Source organism: Triplophysa dalaica, chromosome 22 (genome assembly GCF_015846415.1).
Source record: "Triplophysa dalaica isolate WHDGS20190420 chromosome 22, ASM1584641v1, whole genome shotgun sequence".
NCBI classification, from domain to species: Eukaryota; Metazoa; Chordata; class Actinopteri; order Cypriniformes; family Nemacheilidae; genus Triplophysa; species Triplophysa dalaica.
Window position 1 is genome coordinate 16145415 of NC_079563.1, and position 27212 is coordinate 16172626.

The window sequence follows — 27212 nt, forward strand, 5'->3', positions numbered from 1 at the left end:
ATATACAATATATATATAAGACAGAGAGAGAGAAATTCAAACAGAAAGTGAAAAGCCAAGATTTGGCTGGCGTTAGACTTGTATGGAAACGTTGAAAGATGTACGGATTACTGCGAGCCAGAGAGCTCCTTATAGCAGATCACGGATCAACTGAAAGGACAGAGTCTATTCATGGATCAGGAACAGGTGAACAACCTCTGCAGGGCTTGAGCGATCAAGACTTATATTCATCAGAAATAAAACAAGTTGAGTTATAAAGTACAGATATTAAAAATACAAATTATTTTGTTTTCTCTAAGCAGCCACACTTTATGATAAAGGAAGACAACTTTTTAATTGCTTTTTTAAAACTTTGAAGGAGTTTGCAGATGTTGGCGTATGTTCCTTAACCATCTAGCTCATCCATGAAAAATAAATAACTAGAAATGCATATGGATGTACAATTTTCGGTCAATTAAACTCATTTTAGACATACGCTTCAAATATCAACTTTTATCCCAAGACTACTTTATGAGAAACATGGTAAATTCAGCCACATGTATCCAAATGTTTGAATGGAGCACTACCTGTCACCTTTGGTTCATGTCTGGATTCTGAAAGTTTTAGCGTTTCAACAAATGAGGTTTAAGTTATTGCAGGTAATGTTGGTATCCTTTAAAATGCAAAAATGTTATTACACGTTTGGTCTAGGATGGCTCCACAGACAGTCTGTACGAGCCCACCCAAAGTGTCCAGAAGAGCCAAGACCCTGGCAGGTTACCCAGAATGCCTTGCAGCCCCAGCTCCATAAAGAATATGGCCGTGTGGAGCGGTTCAGAGCCCTGTATTGCCGTGGTTGCGACATGCAGAGAAGCCCAGGTGAATTCACGTGGCTTTTCCCATGACCATTAGACTGATTTCGCAGGCGGTTATGTTGAATGTGACATTGAAAGGAATATTAATAAGCAAAAGTGCTGGTGGCTGTGTATACGCTGCTTAATCTGTTACTGACGTGTTTGGGGTATGGCAGGTCAGTCATTAGGAAATGATAAAAATCCTGCAAGACTTTTGATCCGAATGAGATGCTGCATGAAGATAGATATTTCATAAAAACATTTTTTATCTATACAAAGCTAGATACTAAACATTCTTGTTTCTCTACTTACAGATGCCTTCAAAGACTCACGTAAATAAAATCCACTTGGAAAAAGCAAAGAGAAAGTAAGTTCAGGCCTTTTGATGCCTCTCTATTTAAGGTTACATTGCATCTGTTGCTTGCTTGTTTTCATCACAGACTGTCAGATTTGGACTTTTTAGATTCATTCCAAATTGACTAGGGCTATCAAACGATTCATAGCGATCAAGTGCATCCAGAATAAAAGTTTGTGTTTACATAATGTATGTTTGTGTACCTACTGGTCATATTAATTTAGTATTTATAAACACAAAAAAATATACATACATGTTTATATAAACGTTCTCCTATTACAAAACATAAGAGAACAACATGTTAAGAGTCCTGAAAAAGAACTTACCGTTGTTTAACGTTCATGTTTCTCAGATCTGAATCCTTCATTAGAACCAATGCAGCTTTAGTCAGATCGCTCATGAATCTGGTTTTTGGGTGTGTCAGGGCTTCCATTAGATCATGATGGTCTGTATGCTGTTTCATGGGAGAAAGAGAGAGCCGGATCAGGATTATATTAATTGGGACAAGTGTGACGGATTAAATCACAGTTCCAGCCCACCTGCTTAACCGAGGTCAGGGTCGCATCCACTGTTGCATCGCATGGTGGATATGATCTGCTTACAAAATAGTCGTTTTTCTGCTGTGGCAATTTAGCTTTTTACCGCTTTTGCTTAAATGCATCATCCTAAAATTATATTGTAATGAAATCCAAAAGAAACAATCAAATCTAGCATGTCAAGAGGTATGACGATCGTGTTGTGTTTCTGAGTTTAAGCCTGCGTTTTTATTTACCATCTGCGAAAGGTGTTTAGCTTGTTGTTTGATTGTAATTTTTATTTGATCAACGTTTTGAAATTAATTTTTACACAGGTCCCAGATAATATCAACATCTGAAGATGAAGCCACAGGTTTGTTTTTTCATTTACCATTTTTTGCAAAATACTTAATATTTTCATTTTTATGGACAATCTTACTTAAATGAGCCTGATGCTACAAAAAAATTGAAATAAGAGTTTAAAATTCATCATCCTACAGTCAGTTTTCCTTTAAAGACTACATCTGGAAGACTATCTGGGATCTGGAAGCACTGCATTAAGCTCTGTGTCTCTGTTTTTGAATTGTTTCAGGATTAGCCATAGATTTTAAAAAAATGATTTTTTTGCATCTGACCCAACAAATACCAGCAAAGCTGTTCAGCCTTATATTTTGCAGCGGCAATTCCCACATGCCCATGCTACTGACCTACTTGTCAGCGGACTCTTGCAATAATACTATATTTACATTTTCCGTCAATGTTTTTAAAATAAACTGTTTTCTTATAGTGGGTTTTATACCCATTGTCGTACAAACAAGACAAAAGATGGATGGATACACAGCAAGAACGATTCCAACACAGGTAAAAGGTGTTGGAATCTGTGTCTGTGTTTTGAAAAGAAGGTGGGGTGGGCGAGGGGTCAGAGAAAAAGCTGGACATGTGACCGATTTATTGGATTAGGTCAATCACGACACAAAGCAATTGCAAAAGCCTCTGTGAAACAGAGGATTTTATATCTGCTCAGACGGATTTTGTGACCGTCATCTAAAATGTGATCAGGGTCATGCAAGCTTCACCAGGCTTCCCAAATTTTGAAATCTAATGTCTTGGGCTTGATCTGAACTGTGCTGTTGTTTTAATCTAGAGGCGGTCAAAGATCAGCGCCGGTCAAAACTATTCACAAAGGACGAGAAAGATGAAAGAGTGTGTTCGGAGAAAACTGTGAAGGATACCTCTGTTCAGGTATATTACCATGAACACAGACAAAACAACATTTTCTAAGTGTGCTAGTAAATTAACAAAATGAAGATGAATGCATCACCTCTATGAACATTTAACTGGACCGCAACCGCTTTGTTTTATTTCTTTGCTTTTTGTGTATTTTTCCTCTACATCTTTATTTTTGTATTGGAATGTGATTCTAAGCATATTGTTTGAAGTATAGCTGATCCTAAAGAAATCCAAATATATATTTTTCTGTCTTTATTCACAGGGTGTAAATTTTGAAGCCTGGAATCCTAATAGAGAAAACTGTGATGGGAGGCAGCAAGACACAGTGAGTTTCATTTTTGAAAACAACTGTAGTTCAAGGAACAGCTCAACAGGATCCAAATCTGTAAGAATTCTTTGTTCTTATGAACACAGAGAAGATATTAGGAAGAATGCTTGTTACCAAACAGTTCTGGGCCACCAATAATAGGAAAATTGCTTTATACATTTCTTTGTTCCATTGACCATATTTTTTTTTGAAGAATGTAGGAAAGCAAGCGGTCACTTTTGACTACCATAGTCATTTTTCTACTATGGCACACATTGTACCGTACAATGGTGACTACCAAAAGTTCAATAGGTAGAACTAAACCTAAAAGCATAGTATCCCCACAAAATACTGTTAATCATCTAATAACCTTCATTTCATTCAAAACCTATATATGACTCGTTTCTTCTAGAAACTAAGATATTTTGAGAAATGTAGTGGTTTTGTGTCTATACAATGGAAGTCAATGGAAGAGGGAGACATGTTGTTTTGTCCTTCGAAATATCTTCAAAATATTTAAAATTCTAATAAAGTCACACAGGTTTGAAATGAAATGAGGGTAAGTAAATGACAAAATAATTTTCATTTTTGGGTGAACTTTACTTTAGTATTGAGAGCAATGTAACAATACACATCTGTATAATGTTTGTACCCTAACCTGAAAGCAGAGCTGAGGTATTACCCAGAATCCTCAGCAGCTTATAGCTGTGAGTGTGTTGAGCAGAAAGAAGAGGGCTGACTGAGGCAGCTTAAAGGAGGTCAACTGTACAGTTCTTCTCTGATCTTCTCAATATCCTTTCATCTCAAGAGGGCAGAAGGAGAGGAGGAGGGGCAGGGCACGCTCAAGAGAATACAGAAACTGGTGGGAGTAAAGAAGGGTACACAAAGCGGCACAGAGGAGTCAAGGAACAGCACAGACCCTAGAAGTGAGAAACCTCATATTACTAATGATTTGTGCACAATTTTTATGGAGACTCGAGCAGAGCTCTCCCAAAAATATGGAGTTCTCACCATGAAGACTTGTATGAGTTTTTCTTCTGTGGGTTACCAATGGTAATGTAAAGTTGAATTAAGAAGACCATTACTTCTTTTAAACACAAAAGTGTCAATTTCTGTAGAAGAAAAAAGTCATCAATCCAAATTTTAGGTAAACTATCCTTTTGAAGGGATGTTTTGGGTTCAATACAAATTAAACTTCACTAAAATGTTACTTATTCTTTCAATTGTAAAAACAAATGTAAAAAATTGCATTGTATAAATAATATAATAATAACTCGTAATAACAATATAAACCAAAATCTATGTAACTTTTTTAGGTCACATGACAGAATCCAAAGGTAAACACAGTCCCATCATAACCTGCATCAGTCTGACCAAAAAAACGGAGAAAAAGCTCCCGAAAGGTTCCACACGACAACCACAGCAATCCCAGAATTCTCTGCAGCGGAAGGAGGTGGATAAAACCGAAACAGAAGCCCCCTGGAGTCCAGGCCTCTTTCAGGAATCCTGGAGTCCCACAATCTATTCTCCATCCTGGGACACGTCCACTCACACCTGCCACAGGTCAACGGCGGAACAGGTCATGTACAACTTCAACTTCACCCTTCCCAGAGACACAGACTGGGAGAAATACGAGGAGCTCTTCAGCCGACTGGACCCCTATAAACGAGACCAGCAGGCCAGATGGATTACTCACTCAGTCCTGGATCTGGACGTGCCTGATCAGCTGGTAAGATCAGTTTTTAAGATTTCAGGCTGGTTTTGTGCATGACTTAAATAGGCATGTTGTTCACCCACAAAACTTTGCTGGAATAGAAGTAGTTTCGCTGGTTAAGCGAGTTAAAACAATGGTATCGTTTTATTATTTTTAATATTTTCATGTATACATACAATATCCATTAATGTTGTCTAAAAAATATGAGAACATACGCAGCATCAATTTGCATTCACAAGTCAATTTGACCGATTGCGTTAATGTGATGGATAAATCGTAATAAAATAATAGGCTTCAAAGCGATTGTTTACCCCAAAATAAAAAAGCTGTCATCACTTATTTACCGAAGTCATTCAAAACCTTTACGACTTACTTTTTTTCTGTGGCGCACAAAAGAAGATATTCTGAGAAATGAAATGACAGTGAATAAATAATGCCATACTTTTTCTTTTTTTTGGGTGAAATGTATCTTTAAATAATTGCATTCCATCACCAATACAGAAATATATGTGCTATGTGCTGCTTAAAGTGATACTTCACACAGAAATGGAAATTCTGTCATCAGTTACTCATCTTCGAGTTGTTCCTAATCTGTTTTGATGAACACAGACAGAGATATTTGGAAGAAGCCTTACAAGACAGATTTTGCCCCCCCCTAAAAATACAATGTTAGTCAAAAATGCCCCATAACTGTTTTCTGTCATACATTCTACAAAATGTCTTCTCTGTGTTAAACAAATAAAAAAATATAAAGTATTTTTTCCTACTAAGGAGGGCAAAATCTGTCTGGTTTTAAGCATTCCACCAAACATCTTTCTCTGTGTTCATCAGATCAATTTATACAGATTTGGAACTACTTGAAGGTAAGTAAATGATGACTTTTTTGGTGAAGTATCCCTTTAATGATAATTTTTTGAAAATAAAACTGTTGTCTTTGTTCTATATGAAAACAATAGTTTTTATTTACGATTTAGTGTTCTGAATGGTTTGTTTGGATGGACGATTAAAATAATTTCGAACAAATGCCATAATTTAAACAAAAATAACTTCAGGACTGTCTGGTGCTTTGAATGATTACTGTGCTGTTCAAAGCACATTATTTTCCACGGTAGAGACATTTGAAGTCTTTGATTAGAGATGTCAGAGTAGTCACTCACATCCTGTGTGGTTGAGGAAGTGAATTTAGCCGATGCAACATAAGTGAGCTGCTTCAGGGTCGCACTGCTGTGTTTAGTACTAAGGGTCTACAGTAGCTTCAATCTCTACTGACAAAAATGCTTCAAAGGAATCCATCCAACGTATCTGACAAACAAAGGAACAAACCCAAGGTAATAAGATTGTTTTAAGGAGGTTCCAAAAGAAAGTCTGTTCTGTGGTTGTAAAATGTTAAATTACACAAGTGCTGTAACTGCACAGCAGTCTCAACTGTGAAATATTGCTCTGTGTATATATTCTGCTTCATGTTAATACAGTATTGAGAAAAACTGTGATCTCTCAGCCAGAGATCTCTACGGTAAACATATATCAGTTTTGTGAAACTCAAGACAAAGCAATAACCGTTTAGTTGCACAACGTCTCAACATAATTTTATCAATTTTGTTTCAGCGCTCCACCAGTTTTGGGATTTTTGACAGGCAGCATCCCACAGAGGTCAAAGCAGAAGATAAGAGAGATAGTTTGGTGAATGTTTCTCTTGATAATAATGTACACGTGTAAATAAAAGAGTTAACTGCACGTGAAACTTTTAACTCTGTGTTTGACTGTGCAGCCTGGGAAAACAGAATCACCTGAGGTGGACTCGAGTAAAACAGGTGGTCTTGGAAAGAAGATGAAGACTATCTCTCTGACCATGCGTAAAAAGATGGGCAGGAAATATACTAAAGCCCTTTCAGAGGAAGCGGTGAGCTCAGAGTTTTCAACCTCTGAAAGAAAAATCGTGTCAAATGTCGGTTTTATCTAAATGAATCATCTCTTAATAAGTAGTTGTTGAGTTAAAAAAAAGTTGTTTTAGGTTTGTTACTATATTTAAACTTTCGCGAGAATGTCAAGATGAAGTGTGTAATTTCTGAACAAGCAGCAACATGTGAAACTGCACAAATGATTGGGTAAAAAAGTAAGAAAAATATTTCCCAATTTACAACTTATTGGTGTAGGGTGTACATTTACTTACCGCAATACTATAAAGAGCTTGTGTGGGAGGATTATATGCGGCTCTGAGGTAAAAATGGCCACGCGCAGCACAGCTCTGGCAGATTAAAGACTTTGCTCCCCCGAGCGAGGCCTCACACTAAATCCTTGGTGTTTCGAGCCTGACGTCATCACGCAACCATGTTTTTTGGCCATTTTAAAATACATGGGTAGTTTAGATGGTTAGAGTAAGATTATGGTTAGGGTAAAGGTGTCGTAAAACCCCAAACCAACAGGCCACGCCCACTGATATGACGCGAAACACCAAGGAATTAGTGAGGGCCCGTGAGGCCTTGAGCGAACCGCGGGATTCTGAACAGATTTACCGGAAGTCCCAGTTTTGACTTGAAACTCACGCATATAAAATATGAACAGAGGTAACGCGCACAAAATAACATACATCATAAATTACTAATGACATCAAATATCTAAAACAAGGTCGGGGAACGTTTATTGATTGATAAAACAATGGATGTAAACACCGTCAGCAGTCTGACCTACGCGCATGGACTGGTTACATCTAGTCAAACCAACTAAAGCACGATTTTGTCTAAAGCACGAGTCTATTTTTATTTGGTATTAGAATATCGTTATGTATTAAACCGATTTACAGCATCTGTGTTCGTTGCAGGGGGAGGAGTCTGCGCCAGGTGAGGACGGAAGCGGAAGTGCTTTGGCGAAATACTGCAGCCAATCCAGTGACTCGGTGGAGAGTTTGTTCAGTTTTCAAAGCGGACAGAGTTCGTCCAGTAAGATGACGCCAACATTTCCTAAATCACATTATAGTCCCCGTGAACCAGAAGTCTCGATCGTTTTTACTTCCGTTCGGACATATTTTCCGTGTGAAAAGGAATTTCAAAAAAAAAAAATAGTGGGCGTGGTTTGCGTGTTTCACTGCGAATTGATTGGATCACATTTTGAAATGAAACTGGAAGGCACGCTGACGGGTGAAGGGGAGGAGTTAACGGATGGCCCCGCCCAAGGCGTCTAATTTCAAAGCGGAAGTGCGTTTTCAGATTTTAATTGACGATTATGAGGGTACAGGAATTTAAAAAGAAAATGACCCACACTGGTAAGTTATTAACTATAAACTCGGAAATATTTCACTGGGACTTAAATACTAATTCTGGTTTACACTTTATTAATTATTGTACACTCAAATTAAAGATCTTGAGTATTGTATTGTATAATGCAGATCTGCCAAATATGCAAATGGTTTGTGGTTTACTGGTTAAATTTTGCATAAACTGCATTTTCTTATACTTCAGGTGGTGTGACCAGCAGCTCAGATGGCTACAGTAATAGGGACAGTCTGCGTCTAGAAGATGATGTGCCCTATACGGGCCAGTTCTGTGGGAGAGCAAAGGTCCATACAAACTTTGTCCCCAGTCCGTATGACACAGAGTCTCTCAAACTTAAGGTAAAAAATGACAAAAACAACTAAAGGTGTTCAGTAAATTGAATCACCTTCTTAATGCTTTTTACATATCGTATCCATACTCCTCTAATTCTGCTGTTTTTTCTCTAAGGTGGGAGATGCTATTGATATAATTAGTAAACCTGCTATGGGAATATGGACTGGAATGTTGAACGGCAAAGTGGGAAGTTTTAAGTTCATCTACGTTGATGTGCTGGTGGAGGAAAGTGTGCCCGAACCGAGAATTCGTTCTCACAGGAGGAGCAGAAGAGCTCGGCCCAAAACCCTGCAGGAACTTCTAGAAAGACTCAACCTAGAGGTACATGAATCTGATCACTTAACTGATCATTGGAGACAGACACACATTTGGGAACATACTTTAAGCATCCAGTATAGCCTGTTAAATGCATATACTTGATATGATGTTTGTTATCTGATGCTAGCTGACTGGTCAACAGTAAAGCTTAATTTCTAACATTAACTTGATTGTTGACCGCTACTGCAGGAGTACAGCTCATCTCTGATGTTGAACGGTTATCAGACGGTGGAAGATCTCAAAGATCTTAAGGAGCAGCATCTTATCGAGCTGAACGTGACTGACCCTGAACACAGACACAGACTGTTGGCAGCAGCTGAAAACCTACAGGACACAGAATGTAGGTGTTAAAGCACATGCACACAAAGCCTGCAAATTCATTGAAAGTGAGACATTTTAGGCAAAACAATTTTGTAATGTTGTCTGTTAATGAAAGCTCTTGTGACATATCTCTGTTCAGATCAAGCAGGAAACGGTACAAGAATGATGATGCTGTTGTTTTTCCCCAAGACTTGTTTTTGCATTTTATCTACAAAATAAAACATCTCACGGTTAGTGCTGATTTAGGATCAGTTCTGCGGCGCTATAATCGCACCATCTTTTACCAGCTCCTTTACTAACTCAACAACAAACCTCATCAAAGCTACGGTCGTGAAAGTGCAGGTTGAAAAGTTTTTCACACATTTTCCCACAGATAAAAATCAACAGATGCTTTCCACATCATGTCTCATAGCCATGGTAACGGTAACATTTCTCGTTGACGTGTAGATGTTATTGCTGTTATAAAACCTTATGAAATATAACATTACTTGCTAAAGCATAGTTTACTAATTGAATTGAAACATCACCTCAACCCTAAAACTATGGAATTATTAAATATTTTTAAAGCGATAAAGCCATTACCTAAATATTCGAACAAGTATATATAAATTAAGAAAAAACTGGTGCAAGAGAAATAGTATATGTCATAATGGCCATGTGATGAAAGAACCAACAGGAAGTGTGTTGAGCTGTGAGGTTGTGCTGGTAAGGCCGGATCTGTCAATTATCTGCAGCCACACTTGGCAAAACACAAGAACGAGAAGTTCATTGCGTCCTTTCAAAACGTACTTCCAAGTTATGCATGAATTATGTGCATAATCACCAGATGACGTTATCATCGCGTAGTGTGTTCGAGATCAGAATCCTTCGGCACCTGACCGATCATTTCTGATTTCATATCTTTTCTACTCTATCTATATATTTAAAAAAATTGTTCTGTACACTGTAGTAGGCTTTGTGAGACATTTATTGCACTTATGCCTTTTGTTAACCCAATTGCTTCCATTGTTTACCCAACATGTAAGTCGCTTTGGCTAAAAGCGTCTGCTATATGACTAAATGTAAACTGGTTTTTGTTATAAACAGATAATCAGATTCCTGGACAGACAGATGAGGAACCCAAATCTACTACTGAACAAATTAAACCAGAGCTGAACGACTGCCCCAGAGACTCTGGCTGTTACATCGGATCAGACTGTTCAGATAACAGTAAAGAGGACACAGAACACCAGCTGGCACTTCACATCACACCTACAGCTGAACCATAACCACAGCCCCTCCGGACCGCAGTGTTTTTTCTCATCCTCTGCATCTAGCTGGTGCAAGAACACATGCTGGCTAAAAGTTAGTTTGGCTGGAGATTTGTGTGTTTGTAAATTCAGACCTGTAGCATTAAAGTGTGTGTTTGTCCATGTGTGGACATCATGGACATGGTTGGGAAACGTGTGTCATTTTAGCTTTGAGCAGATGTGAAATGTAAATAAACTGTAAATATGTGGGACAGAGGCGAGGCATTTAAACTTCGCCTCTAAGATGCTGAAAAACTATATATATCATTATATTTTATGCAATAAAAATGTTTTATCTTTATGTCATACTTATTTCATCCTTCATTGTGTATCTAGACATTTTCTGACTCTCTTTGCAGGACAGATATATGCAAGATCGTCTGCTTAGGAGGAATATATTGAACTGAAAGTGTGATAGAAATGATAAATGAAATCAACTAAGATAAGAAATGATCTGCTTTTTTGCAAATACTTTTTTTTAGAAGTCAAGATCACGCAGGAGGTAAGACAGTCTTATATCGTTGCTGCCATCTAGTGAGGGATTATCATACTACACTTTAATGGGATAGTGCACTAAAAATTATTTATAAGAATATTAAACCATGTACAAAAATCTGTGGAACACAAAAGAAAACGTTTTGATTAGTCACAGAGGTTTTTCGTCCATGCAATGGAATTCAATGGGGGTCAGTGTTGTTAGGTTACATTTTTCAAAATACCTTCTTTTGTGTTCTGCAGAAGAAAGAAAATCTAAATGCTTGAAATGACACATGGTCACGAAAACGATGAGTGAACTATCCCTTTAAAAAATAGACAGATTCCCCAAAAGTGTGGTCAGAAAAAATTATATTATATATACATATACATTATTTTGAGTTATATGTTTTGGTGCGTTGCACATTGGACCTACTAATCTGTAAACAATGTGTGTTATATCTCAAAGTTATTGGACATTTTTTCATGTAACAACAGCAGATCCATTTTAACCCAAAGCCACCATAAAAAACACACAACACAATTCAGAGATTTCTTTACAAAATAAATCGCTTAAAAAGACATTGATACAGCGGTAAGAAAATTGATCTTTAGCTACAGCAATATATGAATCATCAGGAAGCAAATAATGTTACAAAAGTTAAATAAATAAAAATAAATAATTATCCTGTCAGCTTTACAGTTTACAGGAGATCCTGAACATTTATACTTCTGCATGATCTGAACATTTAACCTATTAATCATCTGATATTCACATCAAGATCTTAAAAGAGACCGTTCACCCAAAAATCAAAATTCTGTCATTATTCTGTCACCCTCAAGTTGTTCCACATCTGTGTACATTTCTTTGCTCTAATTAACACAGAAAAGATATTTGGAAGAGTGCTTAAAACAAAACAGTTCCTGAACACCATTGACTTCTGTAGTAGGTTAAATGACAATGGTAGTCAAAGGTGCCCAGAACTATTTGCTTTCCTACACCCTTCAATATATATAATTTTGTGTTAAAAAAAGTAAATTTTCCTGCTACAGTTGTCCAGGGTTTCCAAGAACTGTTTAGTTACAAGCATTCTTCCAAATTTATTTTTCTTTGTTCATCAGAACAAATAAATTGATACAGATTAGGAACAACTCGAGGATGAGTAAATGATGACATCATTTTTCAATTTTGGGCTTTAACAGTAGGACAGTATCTGCTTTGACTCTGTTTACAGTTCACATACTGCTACAGTTACTCAACTCCATTTTTAAATACATGAAAATAATCCATACATAAGGCATCAACACAGAACACTGAAACAGTGATGTAACTATCAGAACCGTGTACAAACAAATCTGATCCAATTAAGATTCTCTTGTTCTCCGAGTCCCCCGAGTGTTTATAAATCAACAAGAACAGTAGAGAAACTCAGGCTAAAACAATTATAATAATAAGCTTGAAATGTTCCTTCCATAAATTGATTCAAACCGGAAGTCCAGGTTTCACTTTGGTCACGTGACTTGAGAGCATCGTGGTGTCTTCACAGGCATACGCATCTATTCCATTCCCTGTATACACAGAAAGCTCATCTGTGCTCCCAACTCCATTGTTGATTTCTAAAGGACGGAATGAGCATGAAACTTATTATTTTTAAACATAGTGGATAGGTCCAGAAATGGGATAAAACTCTCATGTTTTATAAAAAAATGTCATCCATCGCACATATTTTTTCTTAATTTAAATCACTCTCCTTTACGTATAGGTTAGGGGTAATAGATAATGTAAGATTTCACCTGAGAATATAAGTTTCTCCTTCATGATGTTGACGTCCCGACTCGGCCGGCGGACCACAGCGCTCAGCATGATCTGCTCAGGGTTGTAGCTACGCATGCCGCTCATCTTCCACCTGACGAACCAATAACACAGCTTTGGTGAATTCTGTCAGGAATGTTATGTAAGAAAAGTAACTTCAGGAAAACGGAACCAATTGTGGAAAGAGTGCACAACAAATAAAACTTCAGACAGAGTAAAGACATACAACTAGCCAAGACCCAAAACCAGCTCACAGCACATGCCAGCAAATGTCAGTTACCTGATCAGGTGATAACTGAGCGATTTCAGCATGTAGCGCAGGACAGATGCATGCAAAGAGCGCAAGAAAGACAGAAATGAGACAAATTGCCAGAAAGAAATAAGCAGAGCGGTCGATTTAGTCGCTCAGCGCCAATCCAGCGAGCACACGCACCCTCATTTATAAACACTAAGCGAATTACAAATAGACTGCAGTTCATGCACGTAAAGGTAATTATTCCTGTATTAAAAAGTAAATAAATAAATAAAATATTCACTTACTTTTGAAATATGAAGACGCAAATGACAACTGCTAAAGAGATGAGATCTGAGGTGATCCATATCAAGCTATATTCATCTGGACTCTACAAAACAAGATGTTTTAGCAACATTCAGCCAGTAGATGGAGATATAACTTTGTGAAAGAGCACCAGACATTGGAACAAAAATAAGAGATTTGCACACTGTCTGTACTTTATTACAGTATAACGTCAAAATTGTGAATCTTTTTTGTTTCTGAAATATTTTTGAATACAGATGTGCATGCTTTTTTTAAATAATATAAAAAACAATACCATGATCCATAGTGGATTAGGCACTTTCTTCAGGATGTGTGGAGCATCAGAGGAAACCGACTGCACTCCGCTGCACCACATGAGCGAATAAAGCCACGGCTCGTTCACTGGATACACATTCACACTCACATTACTGCCAGAAAACTGCCTGCTCACACAAACAAACGCACGCATGCGCACACACACACACACACACACACACATTAAGCATAAAAATATACAAATGTTAAACTTTTATAAAGGCTTAGCAAAAATGATATCGGTTGAATTTCAACACGGACTGAGACTGGGTAATGTTTATTTAGTGTGTGTATACCTGATATCCTGAGCTCTAGCTTGGCTGTAGTGTAGCGTCAATGTGCTGATCCCTCTGTCCTTTAGCTGAGACACTGGAAGTTTCTCATCTGACGTCTGCTGGAGTAGAGGAACTGCTGCCCGCACCTTATCTCTGTACCAGTCGGGTGTCCACATCACCTACACACAAACACACACACCTCTTCTTACATTTACATATCAGGTTAAGCGCACAACCAGTTTAGAAACGCATCACTAATCTTAGAAAAAAATGTGAACGCTCTATTAGTATTCTTCATTTTAACGAAAAGTAAAGCATATCTACTTAACTATGTACTTATTGCTGTAAACTAGTACTCAAGGTTTATTACTAAATAAAATAAATTAAAATTGGGCAAGTTTAATCCCAAGTAATAGTGAAATAGTATACTTACAAGAATACTAGTTCAAATAACTAATACCTTTTTTTAGTGAAAAAAGGTTCTTGAGATTATAAAAAGACAAGAATGAGATGGTTCTTTAAAGAACGTTTGACTGGTTCTTTGTGGAAACAAAAATGGTTCTTCTATGGCATCGCTCTGAAGAACCTTTTAAGTGTGCAACTTAATAAAAGTAACTTTTGTAAGGTTATATTTATGGTTCAGGAAGACAGTCATTACTAAAGTTAAAAAAACAACAACAACAAAACCACATTGTATTCACATTTATGCTTTTTGTCAGAAATGTTATACAAAGCGGTTTACAGTGTATTACAAAATATACATCGACCATGTGACCTCTGCGCTCCCCATCTGAGCTACAGGAACACATTGTGTGTTTGGTGCTCTCACCTGTTCTGGTTGAATACTGGATCTCTGTATCACTTTCAGAGCGTCGCTGACCCAGAGCTGATGTCGTGGGTGTTGGGGTGGAGGTCGTCGCAGATTGAAGATCACAGAGCGATTTGTTCGAGCAGCCATACGCAGGAGCTCCGAAAGGCTACACACCGTCTGATTGGCTGCGCGGTTCCGTTCCCTCTCTGACATGAACTGAACTGTCCAGTATGGGTCATCCTGAGGGATATAAAAAAACATACGTGTTATTTGGACACACAAGAATGACATGTCAAAAAACAGGGGCTGTATTTAACTACCCTGAGGAACCAAAGTCCAGCATTGAGACTCCGAATTTCTGTCCAGTTAAATAGCGAGGCGTCGTTGTTCTGACGGGAAGGAAACAGTTTGTCCACATTGGTGGTCCTGCGAAGCGTACGGTCCCTCATCAGGAAGGGCACTCCATCCAGACTGCGCACAAATCACAGACATTTTGTGAATTCACAGATCAATGAATTAATTTGAAAAATTTGGTCACCCAAAATTAAAATTCTCTATATTCTGAAATTGTACAAGAAACATCCGAATTGGTACCTGATGGCAACATCAGCCTCCAGGGAGTTTACTTTGTGTTGCAAGCCTTTACTGAAAGACATAACTGTGTGTTCTGGAGCAAGCTGAGAGAAAGAAAGAAAGAAAGAAAGAGAGAGAAAGAGAGGAGAGGCAGAATTACAACCTTAACACTTCTTAGGACTCAAACCTGTTTGTTGCACTTTCCTGTCTCATTAGCAGCTTACAGTTTGAGTGTTGCTCTCAAGCGTTTACAATAGCGTATAGGAACAACAATCCTGACAGCCAATCAGATTTCAGGGTTTGGTGCTAATATTAGGGTAAGGCTAAAGTGTGGGTCAGGGGCTTGACCTTCTCACCATTGGAGCCCCGCGACGACCGATGACAGCAGGACGAGGACCGAGCTTGGACCGGTCCATGATGCAGGGAGATGAGATGAAGAGAGGAACCAGATACAGAACCAAGAGAACACTCACATAAACCATCAGAGTTACAACCTGGAGTCCTGGGCAAATCCATAACAAACACAAAAGTGATCAAGTTGGAGCCGGTTGTTATATTACTGAGGCTTTGGTGTGCTTCTTGTCCTGGTCTGACACACTTTCCACTCCCATGACCTAACACTCACTTGATCTTTCACCTCGTACCACCTGACCAGCAACGACCCACCCCAATGCTGTGACCGCAGCTAAGGCCCCGATGTGAAGGAACGGACCTGTGAACTAAACCAGCAGAGACATACCATGAGAAAGACGCTCTCAAATATCACAATATCATGTTCAACGCAACAACACAAAAGTGTGAGCAGTGACCTGGAGAGAAATAATCACAATGTCCCACTCATCCTGCCAGAAATCATCGATGGACACAACTCCTGTGACGGTGGTGAGGAGAACTGCCAAAACTCCAATCTGTGGGAAATAAAACATTAAATGTAAAAAATCTGTCGGATTTAAAATGATGAAAATATTTACTGTCTCACCTTATGGAGCCAATATAAGTTTAGCTGCTGTCCCAGTGCAACATGACAAAGCGCAAGAACCTGGAAGGGGAAAAAGAAATTTGGTTGCTTACATACTGGTACATACCACATGATTTCAGTGCTGATAGATTGGCAGATTTTTTTAGGGGGAAAATGTGTTAAATAAAAACGTCTGCTCATCAGACCAAGGTCCTGTCATTTTTTTATTTGAAAGAGCAGATCACATATGAAGTCAGAAGGAACAATATGAGGGTGACAAAAGGATGACAGAGCTTTCATTTTAAATCTTTTTTCCACAATTTATAATACAAGTTATGTCAATAGACTTTCAATAACCAACATTGCTTGATAGTGTAATTTTATTATTCCCAAACGTGTCGATTCAAGTAACCACAATGTAAATGCAACAATTAACAGGCCATTACATTAACACGGCTGCCCTCTTTGTTTCTCAAGAGCGTGTGTAAAGAGCACTTACTATTAAAAATGCAGTGTAAGTAAATCCTGTGAGTGTTGTGGCGAGAATGGGGATAGTGCCATCCTTCCAAACGCCCGAACGGTTATATAACAACCTTTAAAAGTTCAAAACCAACATGAGCTGTTAACACACACAGCAGTGCAAAAATCTCATGAAACCAAATCTTAAAATTGTTTCTCAAAGTTTTGTTTTTTAGTCATCGAGGATTATGTAATCTGTGTTGTGACTACAATTACAAAAGTAAATTCACACCAAGGATAATAATGCTAAATATAACTTTAAAGTCAAATTTGAAGAGAATAGCGGCATCCACCTCAAAATAATGCTCAAAATAGCGATAAATAGGGACAATATTGCAAAGTTTACTTTCAGAGCGTCTTTTTCTAGCTGATACATGATAAATCATTGACAGCCTATCAAAATCCATTCAGGTTTAAAGAGAACGTGCATTTAAAATGCTATACCGCAGTGTGCAATCTTACTGAAAATAAATTCCGGTCTGTGTTTGAGGGCTGTCAAACGATTAATCGCATCCAGAATAAAAGTTTGTGTTAACATAATATGTGTCTGTTAACTGTGCATATTAATTTTGTATTTACAAATACATACATTCGTATATTTAAGAAAAATATAGAAATTAATAAATGTTTATATATAATTTAAATTATAGCTAAATATAAATAAATATACCAGCATTTTCCAAAATACACATATGTGTTTGTTTTTGTGTTTATAAAAACAAAATTAATATGCACAGTACACAGACATAATGTTAACAAACTTTTGTTCTGAATGTGATTAATTGTTTGACAGACATATTTATAATATACAAATGTATTTAATTATATTTACACAGCATTTCTGCATTTGGCAGATGCTTTTATCCAAAGCGACTTACATTGCAATGTACTATACATTTTTGTTTCTTTCCATACCCTGGGATCGAACCCAGGACCCTGGTGTTGCTAGCACCATGCTCTAACCACTGAGACACAGGAAAGCTAAAAATGAAATTTGTATTCATATTTACTTATATTCACATTTTATTTCATATTAACTGTATCAAAATAAAATGTGAATATAAGTAAATATGAATACAAATTTTATTTTTAGCTTTCTTGTGTCTCAGTGGTTACATCATGGTGCTGGCTCTACTCAACAGTTATTGATTCCTTGATGAGATCTACCGGAATTTAAGTATGGGCGTTTGTTTGTGTTGTTGCTCCTGAAACATCCATAAACGTATATAAATATAACTTAATCAACATGAGTAAATAAATAAACAAAATTCATGTTCCAGCATTAAATGGAAAAGCAGCAGGTTGATTTGTGCCGAGGACACGCAGCGGGGTCTGGACTTAATGACCTGCTGAAATCATCATCACAACAGCAGCTTCCCACACCGTGACAGGGCTGAACTCACCAGTTGAACTCGTTGTAATCATTACGAGCTTGCCACCAGAAGTAAGACCAGATGAGGAGGAGGAGAAACGAACAGCAGAGGAGGATGAACCATGCACGTTCCCACTGAAAAACAACAACAGGAAGTGATGTCGACACACGTGCACAGTGTGTCTGCTACACACAATACAAGTTTTCGATCAGTAGTGGGTGGCTTGTATAATTAATATCAGATGGTGTCCATTTTAGATGAGATTTGTATTCCAATTATATCATTTGTATCCAAAGGATCAAAGGTCACTGTGGTGAATATCTTCCTTAAGTACCTAATAATGTTCTGGCATTATGATTAAGTGTGCCAACTCCTAATACATTTAAAAACAAAGTGCCTACAATTTAATTAAATTCCTTAACCATGGAAACATCACCACCCTGCATTCCAACTAAATTGCTTGAGCAATAAAACACATGCAGCACAGTGATAAGGGGAGAGAGAGGGAGAGAGACAGAGAGAGAGAGAGAGAGAGAGAGAGAGATTGCCAGCCACAATGCATCGTTTCCCTGGAGATGCAGCACTGTCGCTGTGGGAAATTGAGGGGGCGGAGCTTTATTGTTCTATTAACAGAAGTTAAAGCTTGATGTAAAGATCACAATTTTCTCAGCTCAGCTTATAGCGATTGTGTAAAATATTGAAAATATACAATGCTATTGCAGTAATGTTCCAGTCTTGGAGAATGGGTTATTAAAAAAAGGGTCAAATGATACAAACAAATAAATAAAGGAGAACAATTTTGGTAGGCAATACGAGGATGCTTAACTGTGCAACAAGTGGATGCTTTGCACTCCCAAAATTCAAATGGATAATCTTACTAGAGACCAAATGTATGATTTTTGATATTCAATTAGTCAAACATTCACTTATTTGAGTCATTGTGAAGACCAGTATTCTTTATACTACCCAAATCCAAGGTGGTTACTGCTGTGCATTTGGGAAAGTGCCAAGCTTTGACACCTTAACTTTCATTTAATAATGATACAAAATGGCAGCAGATAAAGCAGCGCATGACATTGCTGATGTGTGACACAAAAATGTTGTGCCATAAAGAGCGTCATCGTGACCATGCAAACTGCAGCACAAAAGGTTAAATTGACAAGTTTAATAACTCTTAGGTTCAGTTACTAGATTGGATGGCTCGGTTCCCGCTGGCACCCTTGAAGAACCCCAAAAGACCTTTCACGTGGGTTTAGTTAAGGCAGAGTTTAATAAACCGTGTCTTAAGATTTTAGAAGGGTTTAGTTCAGCAATAGGGGTAAATTTGAGTAACCTGGGATATTTTTCAGTATTTCTGATTAGTAATAGTCTATTAGAAATTTCCACCCAAATCAGCTTGGAGATGGTCATGTTAACCCTTATTGTTGAGCACCACGATCATACCATACACAGTTGGCAACCGACAGGGCATTTTGGGAAGCACGTCTGTCACTACATGGATGGAGGTATTTATTAACAGGTGGATTAGAGGATGAGGATTAATTCTGTTTGGCATTAAAGCCAGCAGCCTTCAAAACTGAAGTGAATTCTAACACTGAAGTGGATACAGATTCATTCTTGAAACCTTTTTATAACTCTGACAATTTAAAGATCTTAACAATAGTCACACTTCAAGTGGCAAATGAATGCTCACAACCATAAAAGCCAAAGTTTTCCAATTATTCAGCACACACCCCATTCAGATTTACTCAAAGACTGACTCATGTCTTATTTGACATGGATCGCGGCTGATTTGTGACATTTATTATTGTTTTGTTCATTCATTCTGCGCAGTTGACAGCTGCTTGGACCTCAATCCAATCATCTCCTCTAGACCTGCTCATGAGCACGTCATCATCACATGCTAATTATAGAGTGGGCGGGGTTAACAGTGGTGACACAGCTGAAGCTAGCTAATCACAGGGATTCTTCTGATGAGTTATGGCTCAAAGACAAGGTGTTACTGCAGAGACAGATCCAAGCGGAAGGATGAACCAATGACGTCTGTGTGTGTTTGTGTTAACACTTAGAAGGACAACTTGTGGGGAAACAAAACTCCATAAACTCAATTACAAGCTTCCGTCTAGAACATGATCGGATTGAATTACCAAACTTATATTTTTACTATACTGCTTACTTCTCAAAAAGAAAAAGTATGTATTTATATTATACAAATGTGAGTTGGAACAATAGTACATTACATTCAATCTTAAAAACAAAGGTGCTTAAAAGGTACTTCACAGCGATGCCATTGAAAAACCATTTTTGGTTCCACAATGAACCATTCAGTGAAAGGTTCTTTAAAGAATCATCACTTTCTTACTTTTTATAAAACGAAGAACCCTTTTTCCCCACAATTAAACTTTTTTGAAACAGAAATGTTCTTCAGATGTAAAAGGTTCTTTATGGATCCAAAAGGTTCTTCAATGGCTTCAAAGAACCATTTGAAGCAAAGTTTTTGGCTCAAAATATTTTGCTAAATATTGTTGAACATTTTTGCACGTTAACATCTAGGAGCGTTTCATTTTTATACGGGATTCTCATTAAACTTGTGCTGTTATTTGAGCCTGACACTCTATCAATATTAAAGGACTTTAGGTAAAGCTGGGATAAGGCTTGATTTCCAATCTCCCGGCAGAACATTTGATCGCTCTGCTGCAATGGATGCTTGCTTAAAATAACAGCCATTTCTACTCGAGTCACTCCGCTAGTTAATATCAGTATTGGTCTGGTAAAAATAAAGAGAGACCTGACTAAGCATCTCCATGTGTTGTCTACAGATTGAAACTGAACTACAACACGTCCTCTGAGAATCTGAGATCCTGGCTTGAGTTTCTCTCTGTCTCATTGAGAGACAGTCAGATAGCAGAAGAGAAAGGGATGTTCTTCATTACGTGCAACCAATGCAAGCTTTTGGTTCTGCTGTATGCATAAACTAAAACCAAGAAATGTGACCCAACATGTCAGAATCATCAATTTTGAGTTATAACTAGGATGGACAGGTGTCTGACATAAATGACTACTGACATTATGCTCCGCCCTTTGCATTCTGAAGAATTACAATCAAATTTAAATTCTTTAAAATGTAAAAATATGTATAAAAAAATAACAACGTTCCAGGTTGTTTTACCCTGCCACATTATTAATAGCACAACACTTTTTGCCAGTGATTGCATAGAAAACGACTGTCTTTGTGCATTTGCCTTTATCCATTCTTCTCCCACAATGGCTGTGCAGGAAATGATGATACCGCTGTTACCTTGGAGCTGTCGTCATGGGAGCGCTGGTAACGTTTCCAACGGCAGCCGTAGATCCCGGTCAGGCAGGATAAACACAGCTGTCTCTCATAGACCTGCAAGGGTTGGTGTTTCACCATAGTCAGGCCACAGCTGATCTTCAGACATCCCACTAACACACCACCAACCTGCAGGAAGAAGAAGAAACATTTGGGTTGAAGAAACGACACTGTCTGCAAGTAAATAATGAGTAAATGCCTTGTTTTAACTTGACACTGTCAGTGTTGAAAGGTCAAAAAGTGTGTGACCCCATTAGACGATATTATTCTTGATAAATATTGTGATATTAAGTCTTCAAAATGAAACAAGGAAATCAATATTGTATATTAGATATTTGTACTAGAAAAATACCCAATTTTTTTACCATGTTAAAAACAATAAAGTAGTACATTTATAGATGGTTTGAGCAGCAACAACATAAAGGAACATAATGTGGCCGAAACTCAGTGGTAGACCTTAGCAAAGAAATCAATTGTCGAGTAGTTTTAATTTAATTTAATACTATTAATCTTTTAATGGTTCTTTAAATGAAAAGCATCTGTTGTTCTTCCAAGCAAAATTCTTAATGAGCATTAATGAGGTGTGATCATAGTTTCCACAAATGACCCATAAATGTGTCTGAACTCTCGCAAATCCATAAGTGAACCAGTGACCCAATGTAAACACAACAGATGCTCTAAAGATAAACAACAGATTTCAATGACAGTAATTAAAACGGGCTATCCGGAGACAGTCAGTGGAGGTCTGATCTCAGTCCAAGCGGTGCACACTCAGATGGACAGACCACCATAACCAGCACTTATTAGCATATCATTAGCAATCTAATAACCCCACTCACACCAAAAAGATACTCCAAGAACCTTACTGAGTCATTTCCTATCACAGGGTTGACATCGGCCATTATATGTGTAAATTACAAAACCTTAGTTACATGCACTGCTTATTGGATGTATAAACGGATTTTAGCTTTAAAGGTCCGGTGTGTCATTTTTTGGACGATCTATTGACAGACCTGCAATATAATTAAGAAATTGCAGAAATGCAATGCAATTCGCAACCTTGCCGCTAGATGCTGCTAAATTTCCTACACTGGACCTTTAACCAATATATCGAAAAAAAAAAAACAAGAATTGAAAAACAATATTTCACCAGTAATAATCTCACGTATGGGATACATCTGCCACATTTTCTGAACTCCCACACCTCAGGTGTCAAACAGCTCACAGTGGTGCGACAAATGAAAGGTTCAGCTGGAGTCATTACATCTGATTTACTGCACTTTCCTTTAGCCCCTTCACAGAAATAGCCATGTGTGTGACAAGAGCCCATCAGAGCTTCTCTATGTATTCCCATTTACAATCTCCCTCAGGTTTAACATCACATGCCTCCTTTGATTACCCAGTAAAGACAATACTGTTTCAAACCAAAGAAGCCACTATCTCTTTCAAACACAACTTCCTGATGAAATGACCCAGTCTGGGCAAGTTAACACACCATTTTGACTGTCCTGACCTCTCTTGCCAAAGTGTGGAAACACACACGGCTGATGTTAACACTGATGCCTAGTAGTTTGTTGGATTGAAAATCATATTTGCATAAACTCGAAGTCAAATTCAAATCATGTGTTGTCTACAACAGGACAGTAAATGGGGCTAAAGGTCATTTGAGTTTCGGGAAGCTGAGAAACCCAAATATTTACATTTAATTTTGAAAAGGGAATACAGGAATGCATGGATGTTCACGACGGTGAAGTGTGATGTAAACAGTTTATTTCAGGAGTGCTTGTACTTGGATAGTTCATTTAAAAATAAAAAATCTGTCATCATTTATTTACTCTAATGTTGTTCAGAACCTGTAGGCCTATTTGACTCTTTATTCTGTGAAACACAAAAGAAGACATATTGAGAAATGGTTTTGTGTTCGTACAACGGAAGTCAATAGAGGCCAGTGTTGTATGGTTATCAACATGGTTCAAAATATCTTCTTGTGTGTTCTGCAGAAGAAAGTCATTCCAGATTGGAATGACATGAGGTTGAATAAATGATGACATTCTTCACAAATCCCTCAAAACCACAATTTCTCAATTATAACAGTGGCAAACACATACTTTATCTCAGTTTATGTTTATGTGCGATTGTATCCAAAAGCTGTTTGTGTGTTTGTCAGCTGTCCTGGGGGCTTCAGCCTATTTCCATGACACTGAGCTTTCCACCAGCTTTTTAGCCGCACAAAAGCCTGCATTCTCCATCATCAGGAGGGTAAAATGAGTTCACTGCTTTAAACCTCATTCTACCGTAGGTCTGGTTTCAAAGTTTCTTCCCTTCCATGCATCGTCAGACTTTCCCCGACAGGTACGATCGCCAGCAACAGGAAGCCACTTTTGTCTGCCTCATTTCCTGCAACGCTTCAGACCCCTTCCTCAAATGACCAGAGCCCCACATGCTTCAAATGACACTACGCAGCTACTTCAAAAGAAGGGGAATGAATTGATCAGTGCAAAAACCATAAACAAAAGGTTTCACTTTGTTCTGAAAACATCAGCGGTTTCATTTAAACGCTGCAAGTGATGTTAGTGGAACCCCGTGAGGTTGCCAGATTTGCAGCGGTTTAAGATAAATCAATCAAAGAGAACCAATCTGTTAACAACTGTAATGATAACAAATAATGATGACAAATAAGCATATTTTCATCTGTTGAAGAATGAAACATTGGGGCAAATCAAACTCAACCATTAAAATGTGAAACTGCAGTGTGCAAACTTTCCAAAATAAAAGTCAGTTGGTCTGTAGACGGTACTATCTTTATCTTTAAAATGAGCATTCTTGGTGTAAAAAAGGTTTTACATTCTCTGATATAATGCATTTGGTGTCATTTTTACATTGATCCAAAACGTCTTTCAGGTACTTCAGTGCATCATGTGCACAAACATACTCATTGTTTGATCCTGATGAGATTTACAAAGAACTGATGGCAGATGCCCAGGTCAGACGTCCTGCCAAAAGAAGTCGAATGAGGTATAAAGGGTCTTCCAGCCTAACAAACTATCATAAAATCTCCAAATGAAGAGAGTTATTATTTTTGTGTGAAATCTTACAGAAATAAAAGTCAAGCTCGTAAAATGCCAATTAACCAAACTTCATTCCCTAACCTTCAATTATAATCAAGTCCACAAAGTGAGACGGAACTCTCATTAACCTCGGCAGACGTTAAATGAGATTTTAAAAATGAACACTTTCTATTCCCAGACTCATGCATGATTTAAAAAGTCTAAAAATACAATGACAGTTAATCACAACTAATGATCAGACTGAGTGAAACTGAAATTACATTTTCAAGAAGGTGCAGACACCGTAAAAAACATCTTTGGGAAGTTTTTGTGGGAAGTCATCCAGCAGGTTCGATGGAGCCATCAAGAAGGGTTTGGTTTCCCGGGAACAGAACAAGTCCTTTGTGTTGCATCTTCATTGGTGGGCTCTCTGTGGATCTTTCCAGATCATAGTGAACCTTATTTATCTTTTCACTCTCTCTTTTATAACACTGCTTTTGTTCAGACACCTTCCTGGGCTAATATACCTGCTCTGATAAAAAAACTAAATATTAAACATGGAATGCCCATATGACCCTATCTGACGTAGTCATCGTAGCACGAGGGAAATGTGATATTTTGGAGGAAACACAGGACTGTGTTTATTCCTCAGAATTACAAAATAAGGGTGAATTCAGACTCCGTAGACATAAAATGTCTCGCTGTGATAAATTCCACAGTCAGAACTTCAAGTCAACAACACCCTTTAATCTGGTTGTGCACAAACCATTTTATTCGCCTGCTGTTAGTCTTCTCGGAACTGGAGATTCCCAAAGGAATGTTGTACAGAACTTCCCAAACAACAAACTATAGAGAAATGATACTCTGCTTTCAAGATTTTGGCTGCACTGTCAAAATTGCTAGCAAAAAAAGACTTTCTGCTTATTTAATCGCGACATCCAAAACTATTATTGCCACTTTTACTTTTGTCCACTTTAAAACTTTTTGTGTTTGGCTGAATTTAGCATGCTTGCTAATGCATGAAATCAAGGGATAGGAAAACTTTTCAGCCTACATTGTGTAACAAAAATATATAAAGCCAAATTAAATAACCCATTTTACATGACTTACAAATTATAATAACTTCATACAAACTGTATGCAAATGAAAGTATTCAGAATACTACAAAAATATCCAGATTTATCATATTCAACAACAACACATAATACATATTAATAACAATAGATAGCTGATAGGGTTAAACTTCTGTTCTGTATTAAGAAAAAAACATTGAAATTAACAAAGGTTTTACCATAGTAGCCATAGTAAAACAGTAACCACAAGTTTGCCTTTGATTCACTTTTGTACCTATAGTTTAACCATGATATTTGTACTTAAACTATATCAAAACACACTGTAACCAATACACCAAAAATACCCGAACACTTTTACTATAAAGCTATAATGAAATGAAAAGTTACTATTTAATACTATAATAAAAACGCTAAATTTCGACAGGGAAAATGGAAATTCACATTTGTTACACCATGCAACATGACAATGCGTTTTTAGTAGCACAGGTATTTAATGAAGTATATTTGAAGTAAAAGTGAACATGGTACGCATTCAGTATAATAGGATAACTGTGCCATCTAATGCCCTCACTGCACATTCGTGTTTACTCTTCTACAGCATAAACAAAGAGAAACAGTGTTTTTTAATAAATTAAACTTTCTCACTTGCTCCACGTGTGACACGACATAACTGTCTATATTTAGTTATCATAGTAAACATGATTAAGTATTGGCAGCTTATTCAGACTCACCTTCTCCCTGGCAAGGTGAACAGCGCAGGTATCTCACTTCTTCTTGCGCGCGCGTGTGTACTTTAACTCGCGTTTCTTCATTCAAAGCACTTTAACAAACTCGACTTATCAAGTAGTGTCATATCAATGTAAGTAAGACTCCAATAAACTATTCGTCTGCGTTAAAATCCGCCATGATCTCTTGAAAGAGGGTTGAACTTAACTATGGTTATATCTGATGGTTGTGCGTTTGTAGGACTTTGTGATCCAGCGACGACATTACGCACAGAGTAAATCCATCCGATTGCTTGTGGGAGGAGCCACGTGTCTCTACATCTCCACCTCTTCCTCTTCAGAAAGTTACCAACGCGACTTTATTTATAGTTTGATAAATGTTTTATTTCAGACATGTTTCTAATTGTGGTTTTCTATATACGTATCTTTTTTTTGCTTATTTATTTACTCCTTTTTAGGATTTTATCCCAAAAAAGCGTGCACATACCAACAATAAAAATAGAGCATACTTTAGTACTTAGAGCAAACTGTCCAATTTTCTTAATACTGTAGTGGTTTTATACATCATAAAGACATTTTTGACTAAAGGTAATCAGTTCGAAATACACTGTAAAAAATAGTCCGGCTGCTGAGCGTCAGAGAAAATACAGTTTAAAACCGTAAAATAAATGTTCATGTAACGTAATTTTACACCAAACTTGTACATTTGCAGTCTATTGCTGTAATTTGACATTTTAGCGTATTTCAAAAATATGTGGAAAATCATAGATATATTATATATACAGCATATAAAAACAACACAGTTGTTGATAAACAGAGTTGATAAACATTTTCACCGCAAACATTTTTTACAATTAAATTCATGGAGTTACACTCTTTGATTAAAAATGGTCATGGATT

At 37.5% G+C, this 27212-nt stretch overlaps 3 protein-coding genes across 3 annotated transcripts; 2 read left to right on the top strand and 1 right to left on the bottom strand.

Moving 5' to 3' along the window:
* Positions 1-745: 745 nt before the first annotated feature.
* Positions 746-5112, top strand: LOC130412079 (uncharacterized). Its single transcript, XM_056737209.1, has 7 exons — positions 746-858; positions 1148-1200; positions 2039-2076; positions 2848-2945; positions 3196-3258; positions 4049-4166; positions 4557-5112. Exons 1-7 carry the CDS (start codon positions 766-768, stop codon positions 5009-5011), a joined length of 918 nt encoding a protein of 305 aa, XP_056593187.1. The 5' UTR covers positions 746-765; the 3' UTR covers positions 5012-5112.
* A 1017-nt stretch (positions 5113-6129) lies between these two features.
* Positions 6130-10785, top strand: LOC130412078 (SAM domain-containing protein SAMSN-1-like). Its single transcript, XM_056737207.1, has 8 exons — positions 6130-6282; positions 6560-6634; positions 6723-6854; positions 7773-7890; positions 8410-8561; positions 8671-8877; positions 9064-9214; positions 10282-10785. Exons 1-8 carry the CDS (start codon positions 6229-6231, stop codon positions 10461-10463), a joined length of 1071 nt encoding a protein of 356 aa, XP_056593185.1. The 5' UTR covers positions 6130-6228; the 3' UTR covers positions 10464-10785.
* A 717-nt stretch (positions 10786-11502) lies between these two features.
* Positions 11503-26576, bottom strand: gdpd5a (glycerophosphodiester phosphodiesterase domain containing 5a). Its single transcript, XM_056736491.1, has 16 exons — positions 26319-26576; positions 21432-21596; positions 18164-18267; positions 16741-16834; positions 16263-16322; positions 16093-16191; positions 15909-16002; positions 15640-15785; positions 15305-15387; positions 15031-15181; positions 14729-14950; positions 13921-14078; positions 13605-13752; positions 13312-13394; positions 12753-12865; positions 11503-12575 (listed from the first exon to the last, which is right to left on the bottom strand). The coding sequence occupies exons 2-16, from the start codon at positions 21546-21548 to the stop codon at positions 12442-12444; spliced, it is 1806 nt and encodes a 601-aa protein (XP_056592469.1). The 5' UTR covers positions 21549-21596; positions 26319-26576; the 3' UTR covers positions 11503-12441.
* Between the last annotated feature and the right edge of the window lie 636 nt (positions 26577-27212).